The sequence below is a fragment of the Salvia splendens genome, chromosome 7 (genome assembly GCF_004379255.2).
Source record: "Salvia splendens isolate huo1 chromosome 7, SspV2, whole genome shotgun sequence".
Classification (NCBI taxonomy): domain Eukaryota; kingdom Viridiplantae; phylum Streptophyta; class Magnoliopsida; order Lamiales; family Lamiaceae; genus Salvia; species Salvia splendens.
Window position 1 is genome coordinate 30,725,539 of NC_056038.1, and position 20,611 is coordinate 30,746,149.

Genomic DNA, 20,611 nt, shown 5'->3' on the forward strand with positions numbered 1-20,611 from the left:
ATGGCTGGAAACCGCTACGAATAATGCACCACATGGTCACGAGTAATGCATATAATTGACTATATAATGCACAATATGTTAACTGCAATGAATACGAATAAGATGTACCATGTTATGATGTTTGGACACACGTTTCTTGTTTCCCCTAAGGGTTTAATAAGCTTAGGGGCTAGGGTATAGTACGTAGACACGTATGTAATCTTCACATGGTAACGAGTAATGGATATAATTGACTATATAATGCACAATTTGTGAACTGCAATGCATACGAACAAGATGTGCTGTGTTATGATGTTTGACACACGTTTCTTGTTTCCCCTAAGGGTTTAATAAGCTTAGGGGCTAGGGTATAGTACGTACGCATTAATAACAAATTATAAAACGATACGAATAATTCACCAAATTGTCACGAGTAATGGATGTTATTAACTATATAATGCACAATATGTGAACTGCAATGCATACGAATAAGATGTACCATGTTATGATATTTGACACACGTTTCTTGTTTCCCCTAAGGGTTTAATAAGCTTAGGGGCTAGGGTATAGTACGTAGACATTACTAAATGCACGTATGTAATCTTCAATCCGTTGATTAACCCATATACACAATACCTCTAATAATGCATAATATACTGAGATAATGACAATTAACAGCTACATAATGCACTACCTAAACCAAATAATGCACATACGTATATTCCAATAATAACAATTTGTTAGTAATGTCTACGTACTATACCCTAGCCCCTAAGCCAACCCACAAACTCTCCACGCTGCTACGCAGTGAAGGCAGTGCAGCATCAGTCGGTACGTATCAGTCGGCGTCGCAATATCATATCAGTTGCACCAGGCGCTGCTCGACGAGGTAATTTTGGGTGATTAAGGCATTATTCCGTATTTTAGGACGTTTTCATCAGATCTAGATAAGGCGTTCGTTGTAGTTGTGGAGAGTAGATCTTCCGTGGGTAATTTGTGACAGTGCGAGAAATAGATTCAATTTATGTTTGGGAGACCTTCGTTCTTCAATTTTTTTGCTAAACTGACTAATTTACTTGCGTAGTGTCATGTATTTTTTTATACGATTGCTTGCAGTTGGTAATTGTAGGGAAAAAATTGTAATTGTCGTGTGTTTTTTGTTTGGGTTTCATCAAATAGTTAAATCCATGTGTATAGTTAGCACTCCAAATAATGAAGTTGTCTCTGCTTTACATATGTCTTTTGTTAATCAAGATTATTGTTTGGTTTCGATTTGTTATTGGTGCAGTCAGTCCTTTACCATCTACTTGCACTTGATATTTTGGTGATGGCCCCTCCATTTCCTTTATCAAAAGCTGTTTACATCCTGATAGAAGATGTAGTGCATCTCCTACATATGCAATCAATCTTACTACTGCATTTAGCTATGAAAAGAAGAACACGAAACCGCCGGCGTGCGAGGCAGCGTGAGATTAGGTATTCACTTATAAATAGGATGTCTCCTCAGGTGAAACATATGAATAGACTTGTAGAAGTTAGTGACATAGACTGCTTCAATAACCTCCGTATGGATAGGAATGCATTTGGTCGTTTGTGTATTCTTTTGCGAGACGTGGGTGGGTTGCGAAATGGTAGGTATGTGATGTTGGAGGAACAAGTGGCTATTTTTCTCAGCATTTTAGCCCATCATAAGAAAGTTTGAATTACTGGCTTTGATTTTAAGCGGTCTGGCGAAACCATTTCGCATTATGTTCATCTTGTACTACGAGCGGTCCTTAGGCTTCATGATATTCTCTTGCCACATCCAGAACCAGTAACCAACACGTGTGTCGATTCTCGGTGGAAACATTTTAAGGTAATTTTGGTTGTGTGATTAGTGAATATGTAGTTTCCCATTTTGTGGTAAGAGTTGGTTTCCTTTTTTTATGTTTTTTGTTGATTCAACATAGGGCTGTATTGGCACATTGGACGGGACATACATAAATGTCCTTGTTAGTAACGCGGACAAGCCACGCTATCGCACCCGGAAAGGGCAAATCTCCACAAACACACTAGCTGCATGCGATCGAAACATGCGATTCTTATATTTTTTACCCGGGTGGGAGGGTTCTGCTGCAGACTCTCGCGTGCTTAGAGATGCAGTCAGTAGAGATGGGGGCTTGAGGGTGCCAAAAGGTTTAGCTACACCATCATCTGTGCCTCGGGAACTCCTTGTGCAGCCATTCTTCCACCTTAGTCAGGTAACCTCCACGGAACCCATTATCTGATTTCCAGCCGAGGGTAACCAAATCCTTCAAAGCAGCCATGAGTACTGCTTCTTCACGGTCAGACCAAGAACGACGACCCTTGTCAGATCTCTGAAAGCTTGACCTTCGGACTTGGGTACTCCCTAGTAAACATACAGTAACACAGGCACGTCAGGTTATAAAATATGTACCAATTCCAAAATTATATCTACATAAACGGAGTTGAATGGTGTGCATAACAAAATTAACCTTGGTTGCCTTGGATACAGTCTCCAGAATGTGCAACTCTTGCCAAGTCCTCCATGGCGTTGACGAACTGAAGGGCATTATTCACGAATACACGTCATTAACAAATTACAAATACAACCGCAAGCAGAAGATAGGGGAGCAAAGTAGACAACCCATCACTTTCCTAAACCCGAAATTAAGCAAAATAGGACCACTTTCGACGAAGACTCAGAAGTTGAAATCTTATTAACACTCATTCAATCCCAAGACATACACATTAAGTATCGAAAATCAACTCATAATGTTCGCATCTTCATGATTAAAACACAGATCAAGTTCCGGACTACTGAAAACGAAAACTCATATCCAACAAAATTGATACTCAACATTGAAAAAACTTAAAAAATTTGTGTGCCATCTATGAATTCTTGGAATGCTATCATCTGCCACACAAGCGGTAAATCTAACCTACGAAGGAGTAAGTTCTTAACCTACCACGGAATTATGCAGTCGCCGCCTTGGCTGGGTTCAATTGCTCGAACGAGAAATCTGAAAATGGAGAAGGGATGCGTGCTATTTACCCGATGTATTCCCCAAATAATTGAAAAACCCTAGGGGCAAAATGGTCAGGACAAGACAACTAACTCCATGCCTAAAAGTAACCAAACACCATGATGGGATTATTATAAATGAACGTTTGAGTGAACCAAACAAATGGATTAACAAATGTCAAGACAAATGCTGATTATAAACATAATTTGGGCCCGAACCACTCAAAACCCATCTTGATAACCAAACGGCTTCTTAGGGGAAACAAGAAACGTGTGTCAAACATCATAACACAACACATCTTGTTCGTATGCATTGCAGTTCACAAATTGTGCATTATATAGTCAATTATATCCATTACTCGTTACCATGTGAAGATTACATACGTGTCTACGTACTATACCCTAGCCCCTAAGCTTATTAAACCCTTAGGGGAAACAAGAAACATGTGTCCAAACATCATAACATGGTACATCTTATCTGTATGCATTGCAGTTCACATATTGTGCATTATATAGTCAATTATATGCATTACTCGTGACCATGTGGTGCATTATTCGCAGATACCAAAATGTGGCAGTTACTTTTCCGTCAAATGTCAATAATAACCATGTAATGCATACAACCACCTTCTATAATGCAACACGGAACCAGTTTTATAGAATCAATCTGATCCGTTGATGCCTTAGATATATATAGAGAGAGAGGGTTGTATTATATACCAAACTAGTTTTAAACACTAAACGCCAAACACATCATTATATAATAATGCGGAGTTCATTACAACTTTATTTGTAGTTCATTATAGGGATTCTGAGATTTAAAAACAATGACATCATCATGCATAATTTAGAAATCTGAAGTTCATTATATGTTTGTTATTAGTTCATTATAATGAACTCCATGTTATCATGTAATGATGTTGTTCGGCGTTTAAGGTTTAAGAGTGGTTCGGTATTGATCACAATCCTATATATATATATATATATATATATATATAGGGGAGCGTTATTCTCCTTTTCACATCTTAGATCCTTTTTCCTTCTTAATATTACGCGTTAGATCTAAGGCATCAACAGATCAGATTGATTCTATAAAACTGGTTCCGTGTTGCATTATAGAAGGTGGTTGTATGCATTACAGGGTTATTATTGACATTTGGCGGAAAAGTAACTGCCACATTTTGGTATCTGCGAATAATGCACCACATGGTCACGAGTAATGCATATAATTGACTATATAATGCACAATATGTGAACTGCAATGCATACGAATAAGATGTACCATGTTATGATGTTTGGACACACGTTTCTTGTTTCCCCTAAGGGTTTAATAAGCTTAGGGGCTAGGGTATAGTACGTAGACACGTATGTAATCTTCACATGGTAACGAGTAATGGATATAATTGACTATATAATGCACAATTTGTGAACTGCAATGCATACGAACAAGATGTGCTGTGTTTTGATGTTTGACACACGTTTCTTGTTTCCCCTAAGGGTTTAATAAGCTTAGGTGCTAAGGTATAGTACGTACGCATTAATAACAAATTATAAAACGATATGAATAATTCACCAAATTGTCACGAGTAATGGATGTTATTAACTATATAATGCACAATATGTGAACTGCAATGCATACGAATAAGATGTACCATGTTATGATGTTTGACACACGTTTCTTGTTTCCCTAAGTGTTTAATAAGCTTAGGGGCTAGGGTATAGTACGTAGACATTACTAACAAATTGTTGTTATTGGAATATACGTATGTGCATTATTTGGTTTAGGTAGTGCATTATGTAGCTGTTAATTGTCATTATCTCAGTATATTATGCATTATTAGAGGTATTGTGTATATGGGTTAATCAACGGATTGAAGATGACATACGTGTATTTAGTAATGTCTACGTACTATACCCTAGCCCCTAAGCTTATTAAACCCTTAGGGGAAACAAGAAACGTGTGTCAAACATCATAACATGGTACATCTTATTCGTATGCATTTCAGTTCACATATTGTGCATTATATAGTTAATAACATCCATTACTCGTGACAATTTGGTGAATTATTCGTATCGTTTTATAATTTGTTATTAATGCGTACGTACTATACCCTAGCCCCTAAGCTTATTAAACCCTTAGGGGAAACAAGAAACGTGTGTCAAACATAATAACACAGCACATGTTGTTCGTATGCATTGCAGTTCACAAATTGTACATTATATAGTCAATTATATGCATTACTCTGATGCACTATTTATTAGCACTAAAAATACCTGCAAGCATACAGGGTAGATCTAGTATAGCTAAAGGTCAGTACCGGATATCGAACACAGGGAATAAGATTGCAACTGGCTATCATATACTAAGCGTCATATACTATTTAGAGACACGGAGAATTTTGTTTTTGATTTTATAAACTTGACATAAATATGAACAAATATAAAAATAAAATAAAATAGACAAAGCAGGCTAAAGAATGTAGAGTTTTAGGATACGACTACTACGACCTAGTGATGATTGATCTCACAGAACCTTTACCTATAAGTGTCTCCAGGATTATTAGGAAAGTCGTGATTCTAGGATAAGCCCTCTCTCGAGTGCACTTATCCAGTAGATTAGACTCTAACTATCAAAGTCTCCTTCCAATAGATTAGATTCTAACTCCTTATGGTTCCTAAGACTCAAGCCCTCACAAAGGGTCCCCTCTCTCGAGTGCAGATAAACCTATGTGTTGTACTCGTTCCTTTTACCACGTAAAACTAGCTATCTCTCGATTAATCTAGTTAACGAACATAGTTCTAAAGTTGGCCAGACAAAAGAACAATAAAAGCACAAGAACAAGCAAAATAATCACAAGAGCTAGGAAAAGGTTCAATTCAATCAATCAAAACATATTCATAATAATTTTCACCAAACAAATCTACAAATGATGTTTAACTACTCATAGACAAGTAGTAAAACAAGAATAATAGCACTAGATATGAAAGAAATCGATAGAACCCAAGGTTGAATCTTCAATCTTCAATCGTTTCTTGCCTGGATCTGCAGAGCTCCGCTCCAATGGAAGATGGATGAGTTATGTGTGAGAGATGGAGTGGAAGAATGTGTAGAGGGAGGAGGATTGGGGCTCTGAGATGTGGGAGACGAAAACCCTCGGTCTCTTTTATACCCGGGGCGGAAATACAGACGTAAAGCCTCGCAGAACACATCGCCCGGTCGGGCGATTTTAAGTCGCCAAAATGCCCGGTCGGGCAAATTTTCTGGAGTTCGCGACTAAAACGCCCGGTCGGGCGTTTTCCCCATAAAAATCGCCCGGTCGGGCGTTTCCTCTGAAATCCTCCAAAAGCATTGTCTTCGTCTTCGAAAGGGCTTCGCGTGAGTATCTTGCACGCCCCCATCGGAGTCCGGATGAGAGAGTTATGGCTATTATACGAAAGTCGCGCATTGAAGCGCGGATGACTTGAATAATATAGTGGGCGATTCTTCCTTCAAGCTCGTTTTCAAGTCATTTTCACCTGTTTTAGCTCCAAACACTCGACAAACTCGTCAAAACACTAATTAGTGTATGTGTGGATAAAAACCTAAATTAAACACCTTAAATCATCAAAATCACCATCTCATTACCCACAACACCATCCTAAATTATGAGTTTGTCATACTCGTTACCATGTGAAGATTACATACATGTCTACGTACTATACCCTAGCCCCTAAGCTTATTAAATCCTTAGGGGAAACAAAAAACGTGTGTCAAACATCATAACACAGCACATCTTGTTCGTATGCATTGCAGTTCACATATTGTGCATTATATAGGCAATTATATGCATTACTCGTGACCATGTGGTGCATTATTCGTAGCGGTTTCTAGCCTAGATTAGATTACTATTGTACCCTCACAATTCACAAAATAGGACAAATAATGCAACACGGGATTAATTACTCAATGTTGATCTTGACCGTCCATTTCTCTAATCTAATGGCTGATATTAAGAAGGAAAAAGGAGGAAATATAGGAAAAGGAAATGAATACATCCCTATATATATATATATATATATATATACACATAGGGATGTATTCATATCCTTTTTCCACATTTTCTCAAATCTCCTTCTTCATCTCAGCCGTTTATTTCCAAGATCCTAGGGCCTAAATTATTGGCTTTTACAATTAAATTAAATACACTAAAAAACCGAAAAGGATAAAAGAGGGAATCACTAAATTGTTTGTTATGGTAACTTCCATGATTTTCTCCTTTGAAGATCTTGGCGGTTATCTTCTAAAATCACACCCACCAAACGTGTTTCTCTCCCTACTGTCGCTGAACTCTTTCTCTCTCCCTATTCCACGTTGCAATGAAACCGTATTATTGGCTTAAATTATTTAGTGCACCATAGAGGAAGCCGATACACATAATCCACCAAATTGTACTACGTAATGCATGTTATGGGTTATATAATGCACGATGTGTGAACTTTAATGTATAAGTGTTCTGAGCCGTTTTATTTGTTTATGTTATACAATTTCACGAATAGTTTAAGATTGGCATTGTTTGCTTGTTTAGGGCACGTTTCACTCATTCCCCAAGGGTTTAGCAATCCTTGGGGCTAGGGTGTAGTATGGTTCAAGCAACGCAACCGTAACTAAAGTACACGAGTATCAGTCCTTCTTCTATGGTTTAGTTATCAGCGTCGCTAGGGTAGTAGTTTAAGCCGATACACATAATGCACCAAATTGTACTAGGTAATGCATGTTATGGATGATATAATGCACGATGTGTGAACTGTAATGTATAAGTGTTATGAGCCGTTTTATTTGTTTATGTTATACAATTTCATGAATAGTTTAAGATTGACATTGTTTGCTTGTTTGGGACACGTTTCAATCATTCACCAAGGGTTTAGAAATCTTTGGGGCTAAGGTGTAGTATGGTTTAAGCAACGCAACCGTAACTAAAGTACACGAGTATCAGTCATTCTTCTATGGTTTAGTTATCAGCGTCGCTAAGGTAGTAGTTTAAGCCGATACACATAATGCACCAAATTGTACTAGGTAATGCATGTTATTGACTATATAATGGACGATTTGTGAACTGCAATGTATATGTTTTCTGAACCGTTTTGTTTGTTTATGTTATACAATTTCATGAATAGTTTAAGATTGGCACTGGTTGCTTGTTTGGGGCACGTTTCACTCATTCCCCAAGGGTTTAGCAATCCTAGGGGCTAGGGTGTAGTATGGTTCAAGCAACGCAACCGTAACTAAAGTCCACGAGTATCAGTCCTTCTTCTATGGTTTAGTTATCAGCGTCGCTAGGGTAGTAGTTTAAGCCGATACACATAATGCACCAAATTGTATTAGGTAATGCATGTTATTGACTATATAATGGACGATTTGTGAACTGCAATGTATATATTTTCTAAACCGTTTTGTTTGTTTATGTTATACAATTTCAGGAATAATTTAAGATTGGCACTGGTTGCTTGTTTGGGGCACGTTTCACTCATTCCCCAAGGGTTTAGCAATCCTAGGGGCTAGGGTGTAGTATGGTTCAAGCAACGCAACCGTAACTAAAGTCCACGAGTATCAGTCCTTCTTCTATGGTTTAGTTATCAGCGTCGCTAGGGTAGTAGTTTAAGCCGATACACATAATGCACCAAATTGTATTAGGTAATGCATGTTATTGACTATATAATGGACGATTTGTGAACTGCAATGTATATATTTTCTAAACCGTTTTGTTTGTTTATGTTATACAATTTCAGGAATAATTTAAGATTGGCACTGGTTGCTTGTTTAGGGCACATTTCAATTATTCCCCAAGGGTTTAGCAATCCTTGGGGCTAGGGTGTAGTATGGTTTAAGCAACGCAACCATAACTAAAGTCCACGAGTATCAGTCCTTCCTCTGGGGTTTATTTATCATCTCCACTAGGGGGTAGTATTAATCGATAAATGTAATGTACAAATAATATCGTAAACTGTAATCTATCTAATCAGTGATGTACAATGTATGTACTGTAATGTATAATTTTTCCTGATATGTTTTTGTTATTATTGTATACAACAATTTAGTTTGCTCAGCACTTTCCCACCAGTGGCCATATCTGAGGCTGTATAGATGGTCGACCTTCCCCCCTTGGTTTCCTATGCTCAAGCTCTTCCTGAGCTGTACTTGTCCGCGCCTCTGCTAATCTCTCCCGGAATTTCTGGGCAATTCCAACTGGAATTACATCATCGACCGCTTCGTCGATGTCCAATCTAAGCTGCTTAACTGTTGTCCAACACACAACATCAAAACATGATTGAATGTATAATACTTGATGGTCGATGTATAATACTTGCTAAATAATGTACAGAAGCAATCAGATAATGCACAACGGAATATTACATTGCACCAACTAGATTCATATACACAAGCAGTCAAATAATGCATAATACTTGAGAAATAATGTATAAAAATAGATAAATAATGTACAAAGGCATTCAAAGGAATATGACATTCACCTATTCACCCATGTACACAAGCAGTCACATAATACCCAATACATGATAAATAATGTAAACTATTAGTTAAATAATGTACAGATACAATAAAATAATTCACACAAGAATATTGCATTCAGCCATTCACCCAAGTACACAAGCAGTCAAATAATGTCTAATACTTGATAAATAATGTAAACTTCTAGCTACATAATGTACAGATTCAATCAAAAATGCACACAGGAATAATGCATTCACATATTCACTCATGTATACAAGCAATCACATAATACTCAATACTTGACAAATAATGTAAATAACTAGCTAAATAATGTACAGATTCAATAAAATAATGCACACAGAAATATTGCATTCACCCATTTACCCATGTACACAAGCAGTTAAATAATACCTATTAATTGATAAATAATGAATACTAATAGTTAAATAATGTATAGATTCAATCAAATAATGCGCATATGAATATTGCATTCACCCAATCACCCGTATACACAATCAGTCAAATAATGGATAATACTTGACGAATAATGTGTAAACAGTGACTAATAATGTACCCAATCAATCAAGTAATGCACAACAGAAAATTACATTCACCTACCCCCCATTTACAAAAAAACCGCCGACGAATGCACCAAGGAATACTAAATGATGTACATCAACACCAGGAATTCTACATGCAAATGAAATAGATCCCTCACCTTCAGCCGGCGTTGGTTGAGATCTTGAAGGTCGGCCTCTCTTCATCATAATGTATCTGCGAAACGAAACAAATATCAAAACCCGCTAAGATTTCGTCTACAAAATCTGCAACTAAAGCATGGTAAACCAGAAAATAATTTCACACCCAATAATAGGCAGAACCCTAACAAAAAAGGAAAACGAATTTATGATTTCAGCAAATCGAGACCAAGGTGGGTTTGAAAACAGAGACTTTTTTGGGGATAAATTATTGAATCGACGAGAAGGTAGAGTGGTAGGCGGCGGATATTGCCGATTCACGGTGAGTATTACATAAAAATTAACCTTTTTGAAACCCTACCTTTTCGTCGCCTTCAACAAGATGGTCGCGCACTACGGGAATAATGTTTGGACGTCAAACCTTCCAAAAATCGCGGTCTCTTTGTAGATTTCCGGTTGCTTCAGGTGGCGGCTAGGGTTTAGAGAGTGGTGGGAATGTGGGGAGACAATTTGCAGTGATGAATTGAGGGAGTAGATGGAAGGTGATAGCAAAATCCCTCTTAAATTTCGCACATTCTGTTTTTGGGCGGTTTTGGTACTGTACATTTACTAATTTACCTATATAATGCACAAAAGGGCCCTAATAATGCGAGGGCGGGATCATTAGTAACCTTCTCATCCGGATCGTCCATCCCTCAAATCTAACAGTTCCAATTAAGAATGAACTTAAATCTAAGGGAGGAAAAGGAGATTAACACTACCATATATATATATATATATATATATATATATATATATATATATATATATATAAGGGTATGATCAAAATAAAAATGCATTTAAATCCAGAAATGCAGCCCAAATCTTGGCCCTATGATTAGATGATCTAATGGTCAATAATTAACTAAAAACACGGAAGGTCATAATTAAGCAATTTTAGGTCATATTATAATATTTGGGTTTAATGTCATGCTAAGATCATTTTAGGTCATGCTTTGTTAGCATGACCTAAAAATTAACTAACTATGACCTAAAAGTGCCCTACGTATGATATTGTTCTGCGTTTCTATATTTAAATTTAGTTTTGCATACATCAAAACCCTATATATATATATATATATATATAGGGGAGCGTTATTCTCCTATTCATCCGTTAGATCCTTTATTCTTCTTAATATTGGCCGTTAGATCTCATTCATCAGCGGTCCAGATGATCTGCATTATTACACTATTATGGTGCATTATTAGTCGGTGTGTATTATTCAACTGAAAATCTGCATTATTACACTATAATGGTGCATTATTAGTCGATGTGCATTATTCAACTGAAAATCTGCATTATTAAATGACACGTGGCACCAATCTAACCGTCGGATAACAAAATCGTGGGGCTGAGATTAAAAAGAACAAAGAACAAAAGATACAAAAAGGAAATGAATATATCCATATATATATATATATATATAAAAGTGAGACTCATATTCCATTGACTTATTCAACTCACTTATCTTTACATTTCGTAAAATTCGTGTCAAAATCAAATAGAACTCGGAGGGAGTACAAATAATCATAATTTCCTCCTTCATATATATGATATAAATATATGAAGTTAATTTAAAAAAAAAAAAAAAAAAAAAAAAAAAAAAAAAAAACATTAGTTTCTTGACAGAGATGAATGTGTATTAAATTATTTTTCTTCAGTTGATGATTTAAACGTTAACTTATTTGGACTGATCTCATCTAGGCTTCAACACCCAAATTACCTAATGTTTTGAACACTTTCCATCATTGCGAAGTGATAATGAGCTCATATAATTTGTTGGTATTGATTATAAATTACTCCATAATGGTATAGAATTATGAGTATTTGTAGACGTTAATTATTGAATTCAACATATTTACGTATGCAATCGGCAACCACCTATTCTCTTTTTTCTCTCCTGAAATACCAAGGTGAAAATTAATGGGCTAGATTAGGATATATAATGAATGAATTCATAATAGTTGGGCTTCAAAGTTGTTAATGACAAAACTTTGTAACATTATCAAAATCCTAACTTATATTTTTATTTTCAATAATACATGATTTATTTACGAAGCAACATTAATAGTTGTTCAAAACTACTACTGTATTAGGTTTAGTGGTTTACAACAAGGGCAATCAAATGTTTCATAAGTCATCAATATAATTGAGGAGGCTGCATGCAGTCATAAGGTGATAAAATATTTCCTTGTTCAAGTATTTCATCAAATGACATAAAAGAATGCATGAATATACAATAACACTCTGAACAATTTAGGAACATACATATATAAAGTATAAACCATCAATCATGCACACTGCACACACCTAAAAGTACATAAAATATTATGATAAATAAATCAAAGCATTAATTTTTCTAGTACTCTTGCATAACTAAATTACTTGGACGATAGATGCTAACTATATGCAAATAGTAAAAAACTAAAAATTACTGAATCTTTCAGTAGAAGCCATGCACCCAATGAATCAATATATAGGATTTCTATTTTGTATTTCTCTAGTACATAAATCTTATGATTAATTAAATTAATGCAATAGTTTCTCTAGTACATAACTGAATTACTACATGGTAAATAAATTTTAGTCTTGAAACTTTCAACAGAAGCCAAGCCTCATGCAATATATAGAAACTCTACACTCTGCCTCTTCATCATGTTCTCTCCTCATTCTTTCTTCCTCCTCTCTGATTATACTTACTAAGCAACATTGATATCTTTCAGCAGAAGCTTTCTGTTCATCAAAAATACTTTCTTGTTTCTTCCATCCCCTCTCGCATTCAGCATTGCAATGTCTTCTTCCTCAAGCAGCAGGTCAAGCGATAGCAGTGTAAATCTCAACAAGAAAAAGACGAACAGCGCAGAAAAGAAGAAGAAGGCCATTGCTGACTATTCCTGTGATTGGAATATTGGTGTGGTTGAGGTTCTGATCAACGTATACAAGCAATACGTTGATAAAAAAGTCGAGGCCGGTCACTCCAGCCACATCCATTTCGAGTGCAAGGAATGGAGGAGTATGTGTGACACATTCCAAGCCGAACTGAGACACCATTTCTGGTTCGACGAGAATCAGCCTATTGAAGTTTCAGAAATGCGCAGCAAGATAACGGCTATGAAAAACGCTCCATCTCCTGAACTGGTACGTTGGCTTCTATCCTTTAAAGGAATACATAAAAAGTGATGTTGAATATTGATGCAGGAGGCTATTAAAAATGATAATGTTGAGCTGTGGGAGAAGTGGTGCAAGTGTTGTTCTCTTACGGAAAACACTGGTAAGAGCGGCTCGATCAAAACACAAAGCTCCCGTAAAACAAGTACAACCAGAGCTGTGAAATCTGGTCTCCAAAAACTGGAAGTGACAAAGGTGTGTGATGATGCATTTGCAATCCTGAATGATATGGATATCAAACCTGATGTCTACATGCGAGCTGCGACAATGATAGTCAATACTGAAGATCATTATATAGTTAAGGAGTTCACTCAACTCAACAAATCTGACCGACTTTCCTATTTGATGAACGTCATGCTTCAAAACTAGATGTTCAAATTTGCTATCTACTACTCCTTTTATGATTTTTATCGCTGTTCAAATTTGGTAGCGTTTTCATTTTGTGGAAAATCGTTTAGTATTTTTTCCTATTAAAATATATTATCCGCTTTATGGAGAGAAGATAGATTCTCAGTGAGACAGGCCATATGGATAGACGAAAGATATAAACAACTGAAACAGGGAGTGACCTCATGGTGAATTAATAGTACATTTGCTTAAAATTAAGTTGAATCAATTGTATTATTTTAATTTTAATATTTTAATGTATTTAATCAATTATAAAACATGTAAAGTGATACAGGTATTCTCAAGCAATGGGAAGAATACAAACTGATGTTTTTATGGACAAATGGCCCAATGACTTCAAATAAAATGTTGATGGATTAAAGCTAGGACAATATTTTAGGAATCAGTTAATATACAAAAAGGCATAAAGTCTATTAATGATAAAGAGTACTAATAAGGCATAAAGGATGATTATTGATAAAATGAAGATAGAAAACTTATAACACAACTAACCCATTACTAAACAAGAAAAGTCAAGAATCAATAGAAGAAAAGATAATTTTACTATCTACTGAAGTTGTTGCTGTTGATGTGCTAGCTGATAAAACTTTTTATAACAATAGCGTTTATAATAGTCATATTCGTGATCTTCAACTTCGAAGGCAGAAGTACCAAATGGATCGCCACCATTGCAATTAGGCAACGGTACATCTAGTTGCACAATCTCCTGATATGAAAAAGCAAAGTTACAAGTTTAGGTCGTTTGAGATTTGGTGATCTGTAGAACAACAAATGATTAGATAACGTTAACAAATAGTAAAAAGAAGCTACTTTACAATGCTTATGTGATAAAATCAAGAGAAATGTTCAAAACAACTCAAATATCTTCTCACGTCTACTACATTATACTCCATTCTTGAACTAAAAATAGTCCCATGGGCAGGCAACTGAGTTTCAATGCTAAAGTAAAAGAGAAAAGGAGAAAAAATGTGTAAAATATGAAAAAAAGAAAAAAGTAGTATTTGAGAGAATCTTTTGATTTTTGGATGGACCATTTCTTATGGATGGATCAATTAAAATAAAAGATAAACTATTTTTCATGAACGGAGAAAATATGATCAATCGGGCAAATATAAGCTAAATTGAAGTAGAACGATAAATTCAATAAAAAAATGATTCTTTCTATCTACTAGAATGATACCACTATATAAAATTTACTAAGGCGAAGCAATACACAGACTTTTCACACGCCAATACCTGTTGTTGGAATAAATAGCAAAAAAAATAAAAATTGATCAAATCCTATTTCAACAATTACTCTTGAACACAATGAACATAAACACATTAAAATAAGGGCAAATTGTTGGAATAAACATGAATTTTGGTAAATTCACAACTTCGAAAATGAATGACAAAAGTATAATTTTACCGATCGGCGATGTAGTCCATGAGTGCATCGTCGCCGAACTACTGGATAGTGAGGTCGACCAACCGTCCTTGGCTACAATCCGCTGCGCAGCGACACATAGCATTGTATACGTCGTTGAAAAGCCCTTGCCTAGGGTTGGAGATATCGATGACTCCCACAAGACAGGATCCTTGGAAACTCTCAGCATCTCCTCCGCCCCCAGCCTCTGCAGAATATTGGCCGTTACATCACCAGGCAGTTCAATCCACGGAGGCGGAGGAGAGACTGAGGCGATGGATTAAAGTTCCGATTTTTGGTAAGAGACACTTTTGTACCTTCGATTTTTGCCATAAAAACACCACATAGTCGACGATTCACAGTTTTGTACCAACCAATTTCATGCTTTGCACAAATATTTGTTCGATTTTTTCTATAAATCATGAATTGGTGTTCATTTGTTTTAGTTTTCTGACCATTAATGAAGTTTTTAGTTGATTACTAATTTATATTTGTGTTTTGTTCGATTTTGTTGAGGAAAACTTACTGATTTTGGGTTGCGGTTGACTGTCAGTGGTTTGAATATAGTACTAATCAATCTTGTACTAAACGATTTCACGATTTTGCACAAACGTTTGTTTGATATTTGTTGTAATTCATGAAATGGTGTTCATTTGTTTTATAATTCTATCCATTATTAAATTTTTTAGTTGATTACTGTTTATATTAGTGTTTTGATCGATTTTGTTGAGAAAATCTTACTGATTTTGGAATGTGGTTGACGGACAGTGGTTTGAATAGCCAATATACAAAGATATGTCGAAGAGAGGGAGACCTTTTAAGAGCCAACCCTCCCAAAATGCAGGTGAGTAATGGCTTGGTGTCCTGTTTTTTATGCAGAATATCCTTATTTTGCCTATGTATTTTTCGTTTGCTTATACATTTTGGTAGGCAGAGGTGTTCATTATGTTGGTTTTAAAACCTACATGTATCGTTTTCGTAGAATTTTCTGTCCAACATGGTTGTGGTGCTGTAATTGCTTAATTGATGTTATCTCATGCGTACATTGATTGATTTAGTACCTTTTATAAGAGACATTATGTATACCCTCTTATACATTATTCATATAATTCTTGTAATAGAGTGGATGTTGTATTCAACTGGGCATTATTTGCTTCATGTTGTACATTATTTATTCAATTGTATGCATTACATTAGATTAATGTGACACATTATTGATTCTGCCGATTTAAATTCTGTATTGATGTCTTGTTTTGCACATCACCGAAGCAGCAAAAGGTGAATCTGGTATGTGTATTCATACAGTAGTTGTACATTATTGTAGACATGTGTTCACATTATTTTTAATACTTCTCTGCATTATTTGCGTGCTTGTGTACAGTATGTATCAAATATTTTGCATTACATTATAATCATGTGATACATTATTGAAACCGTCGAATTTAATTCCTTGCTTGTTGGAAAGCAGCGAAGCAGCCTAGGATGGACTTCGAGGAAGCTGTAGACGATGTTATACCTATAGCTTTAGCACAGAAGTACGAATTGCGATTGTTGTCCCCAAGTTTGTAGGTGTCAACCATATCTGTAGATGAAAAACCCAAAACGCAGCATCTGTCATTACCCTCAACAATTTCCTCTTGTATTTTCTTGAACATACTATCGGTGTACATCGTCGAAGCATGTTTCTCAAATGGCAAGGTAGTGGCCAATATGGGCAGGGCAGTTGCATCGTGGTAGTCCAACTTTGTTCTACTGTTTCGCTGAAATTCCATAGCATTGTTGAAATTCAAGTAGAATTCGGCGATGTTGGCGCGTGGCTTCAAAAAGTTTTTATAGAAGCTGTTCTCCGATTCAGATATCGAGGTAGTCCTAATCATCGACCCAAGTGGAAAATCTCTGAAGTACGCAGGTATCCAGACATGCCTACAGTCGTACAAGGGGTTGAACCAGTCAATGTCTTCCAGGCCATAACGTTCCACTACTCCATTCCACTCTTCTTCGAATTTGTGGGGTTCAAGCAAGTCCGATCAGACACATGCATTGAATTCTTTCTTGAAATCTCTGTCCCTCAGTAACCACTAACCTGTTCGGAACTTTGATGGCTAACTTATGCATAATATGCCACATACACCATCTATGGCGAGTCCCGACAATAACCTCTTCAATAACTGATCTCATCTCCAAATCTTGATCTGTTACGATCGTCTTTAGAGCAACACCCATGCATTCAACGAAATGTTTAAATAACCAAGCAAAAGCCCATGTTTTGTTGCACACCAAACCAGCGGCGAAAGTTACAGGTCTTCCATGATTGTCCTTTCCCGTGAATGGCGTGAAGATCATACAATACCTATGTATCAGAAGCACAGAAAAATGCATCATTACCTACGAATAATGTATAAGAGATGTGTTGTAATGCAGAGAGTAATGCACATATCCCAGTGTTGTAATGTAACCGTAAGTAATGCAGTTTAATAAGTAAATAATGTATACCTGTTTGGGTTGTAGGTAGAGTCAAACGCCACAATATCACCAAACATATGGTAATTCGTCTTCATCAAACCATCGCACCAAAACAGAGCAACCAACTGGTTAATAGCATTAACCTCATAGTGATATGTGAACGCCTCGGACAGTTCCTTCTTCTTAGCCATATCATCCAACACCATTTGTACGTCTAGCCATGTGCGTATGCTTTGATGTCTCGAGAAGCGTTCCTGATATCCCCGACATTGCAACCAACAAGATCAAAACCATCGAGAATTTCCTTCAACACCTTGAAGGTAAGTGTGGGGCCTATATTAGCCTTCGAACAATCAAGAATGAATTTGTGATGTACATCATCCAACTTTCGATTAAGTGACATAAACTGCTGATGCTGAACCTCAACCATATAATTGTTATGAACCTCATTGAACTCCTGAATAATATAACCTGGAAGACCTCCTTCAGGGAAGAACTTGAACAATATGCTCGCTTTACAACGACAACGCTTGGATAACCGTCTGCGTTTCATAGAAAATCCAGAACGTGCATTCATTTGGTCATCCTCATTTGTCTTCTTGATGTCTTCCCTACTGCATACAACATGATACAAAGTAGTAACACCGTCCGTCTTCCTTATTCCTTGTTTGCGCATATCAAATCCAACAGCGCGTGCATACACATCGTAAAATGCAAAAGCAAAATCTAGTGATTGGAACTTTTGACCGACGACGGGCTTCAATTCTGGAGAACACTCAAGTATAACCAACACTGTATAAAATCACAACAACAATGGCTCAGAAAAAATATACATTACAGAACACAAATCGTCCATTATTGAGTACATAAAATACATTACACTGAAATATTTGTACATTATATGTATCAGTTAAAACGATTCCTTAGATGAAAGGATATCTAAACCCTAAAGGAATGACTGAAACTCATGGACTTTGGCGACGTTGTGTTACTTACTCCATACTACACCCTAGCCCCATAGATTTCTAAACTCTAGGGGATTAAATTAAAACTTGCGACATACAATCACACACTGTTGTAAAACTTGCGACATACAAGAAAAATGGCTCAGCAGAATTTACATTACAAAACACACATATCGTCCATTACTCAGTTCATAAAATACATTACACTGAAAATTTTGTACATTATATTCATCGGTTAAAACTACTCCCTGACAGAGATGATATCTAAACCCTAGAGGAATGACTGAAACTCGTGGTCTTTGGCGACGTTGTGTTAGTTACTCCGTACAACACCCTAGCCCCAAAGATTTCTAAACCCTAGGGGAATAAGTTTGAACTTGCGACATACAACCAAACACTGTCAATGTTAAACTACTCATCAAGATTGTATAACATAACCAAACAAAAGATACCGTAAGTTTCTGCAATGAACGATAACTCCAACAAATAGGTATTTAGGTGAACAAATCAGATTCATACTGAGTAAAGTAAAAAATAAAATTACATTCTTCCATTGTTGAAGAAAACGCAAACAATAAACCAGTGATCCAACAAGTTGCGATTTTTAACAAGGATAAAAAAATGAAAAAAGTATAGAGAGAATGGATTCAGAAGCGCTCGTCTTCAACGAAGAATGTCTTCAACGTAGAAAAAAAGATGAAAGATTAGAGAGAGGAAATATTGTATCGTGTAATCTGTAGAGAAACTGTCGTAATATTTGATAGAGATAATCAAGGAACTTACCATAACCAACTGATTTGTGTATACCAACAACACCCTTTTCGGTTTTTTTATTAATTTAATTAAATACAAGTGGCACTATTTTTTGCCATTAGAACTTCAAATTGCGGGGCTGAGATTTAAGGAGAAAGTTGAACAAAAATTAGAAAATGGATATAAATACATCCCCTTATTGTTAATATTACATTTAAGTTTTAGTAGTAGTGCACGATCAATTTTATTTTTCTGAAACTAATTTTGAATTGTGAAATAATTTTATAAAATGATACTCCTCCGTATTCAAAAAATAGAAACATTTGAAACGGCACGGGTTTAAATGCACAATTGGTAAAGTAAGTGAGAAAAATTGGTAACGTAAGAGAAAAGAAAAGAAAAATGAGTAAAGTAAGAGAGAGGAAGAGAAAAAGTAAGAGAGAGGAAAAGAAAAAGTAGTGAAAGTAGAATTAGTGGATTGTGGGGCACATGTCCTAAAATAGAAAGATTCTAAAGTTTCTATTTTTTAGGAACGACCCAAAATGGAAATAGTTGTTATTTTTAAAAAGCGGAGGGAGTAATTTATATCATTATGACATTATACACAATCTAAAATCATAAATGTATACAAATTGGAGGAGGAATAAGATGTGATAATGCAACTTATTATTAAATTTGTATAAAATTGAACGATACGAATAGGCACGTTTAGGATTTGGGTCCTTATAGGGTCGACTCAATAAGAACCCGAAGGTAACGGGTCAGGTTGGGTCGGATTTGAGTTATTCGTTAAGAAAAAAATAATTATTTTATTGATTAAAAATATTAAACTTTAATATTACCTATTTTTATTAATTAAAAAATATTGTACTTTAATAATTAATTAAAAATTGTATCCTTTAATTTTATTAATTACCCAATCCACATAATTTTGATAGCCTTAATGAAAAATTTAAGAAACATGTTATTTTTTAATTTTTCTAATTTTGAAATATCGTAGTATCATTTTATTGAATTTGATCAAACATCATGTAATTAATTAATTAATTAATAATACAATTAAATATATGAAGTCAATATCTATGGATTACAGATCCCTACTAATTAAACTCATTAGCATTATTGTTCCTCCATTCAAATATATTACTCCCTACTTCCTTGAAAAATATAAATATTTGGTTTAACATGAGTTTTAATGCATAATTGGTAAAATAAGAGAG

The 20,611-nt window shown here is 35.6% G+C and overlaps 2 protein-coding genes and 1 long non-coding RNA gene across 3 annotated transcripts; 2 read left to right on the forward strand and 1 right to left on the reverse strand.

Moving 5' to 3' along the window:
- The first annotated feature begins 12,976 nt into the window (after positions 1 to 12,976).
- LOC121810718 lies at positions 12,977 to 13,766 on the forward strand. Its single transcript, XM_042211467.1, has 2 exons — positions 12,977 to 13,367; positions 13,428 to 13,766. Exons 1-2 carry the CDS (start codon positions 13,020 to 13,022, stop codon positions 13,764 to 13,766), a joined length of 687 nt encoding a protein of 228 aa, XP_042067401.1. The 5' UTR covers positions 12,977 to 13,019.
- A 1,057-nt stretch (positions 13,767 to 14,823) lies between these two features.
- Positions 14,824 to 16,389, forward strand: LOC121811575. The gene is made up of 2 exons (XR_006052722.1): positions 14,824 to 15,508; positions 15,979 to 16,389. It is a non-coding gene; the product is annotated as an uncharacterized LOC121811575 (long non-coding RNA).
- A 263-nt stretch (positions 16,390 to 16,652) lies between these two features.
- Positions 16,653 to 17,879, reverse strand: LOC121810720 (protein FAR1-RELATED SEQUENCE 5-like). Its single transcript, XM_042211468.1, has 3 exons — positions 17,704 to 17,879; positions 17,294 to 17,560; positions 16,653 to 17,133 (listed from the first exon to the last, which is right to left on the reverse strand). The coding sequence occupies exons 1-3, from the start codon at positions 17,877 to 17,879 to the stop codon at positions 16,653 to 16,655; spliced, it is 924 nt and encodes a 307-aa protein (XP_042067402.1).
- Positions 17,880 to 20,611: the final 2,732 nt, after the last annotated feature.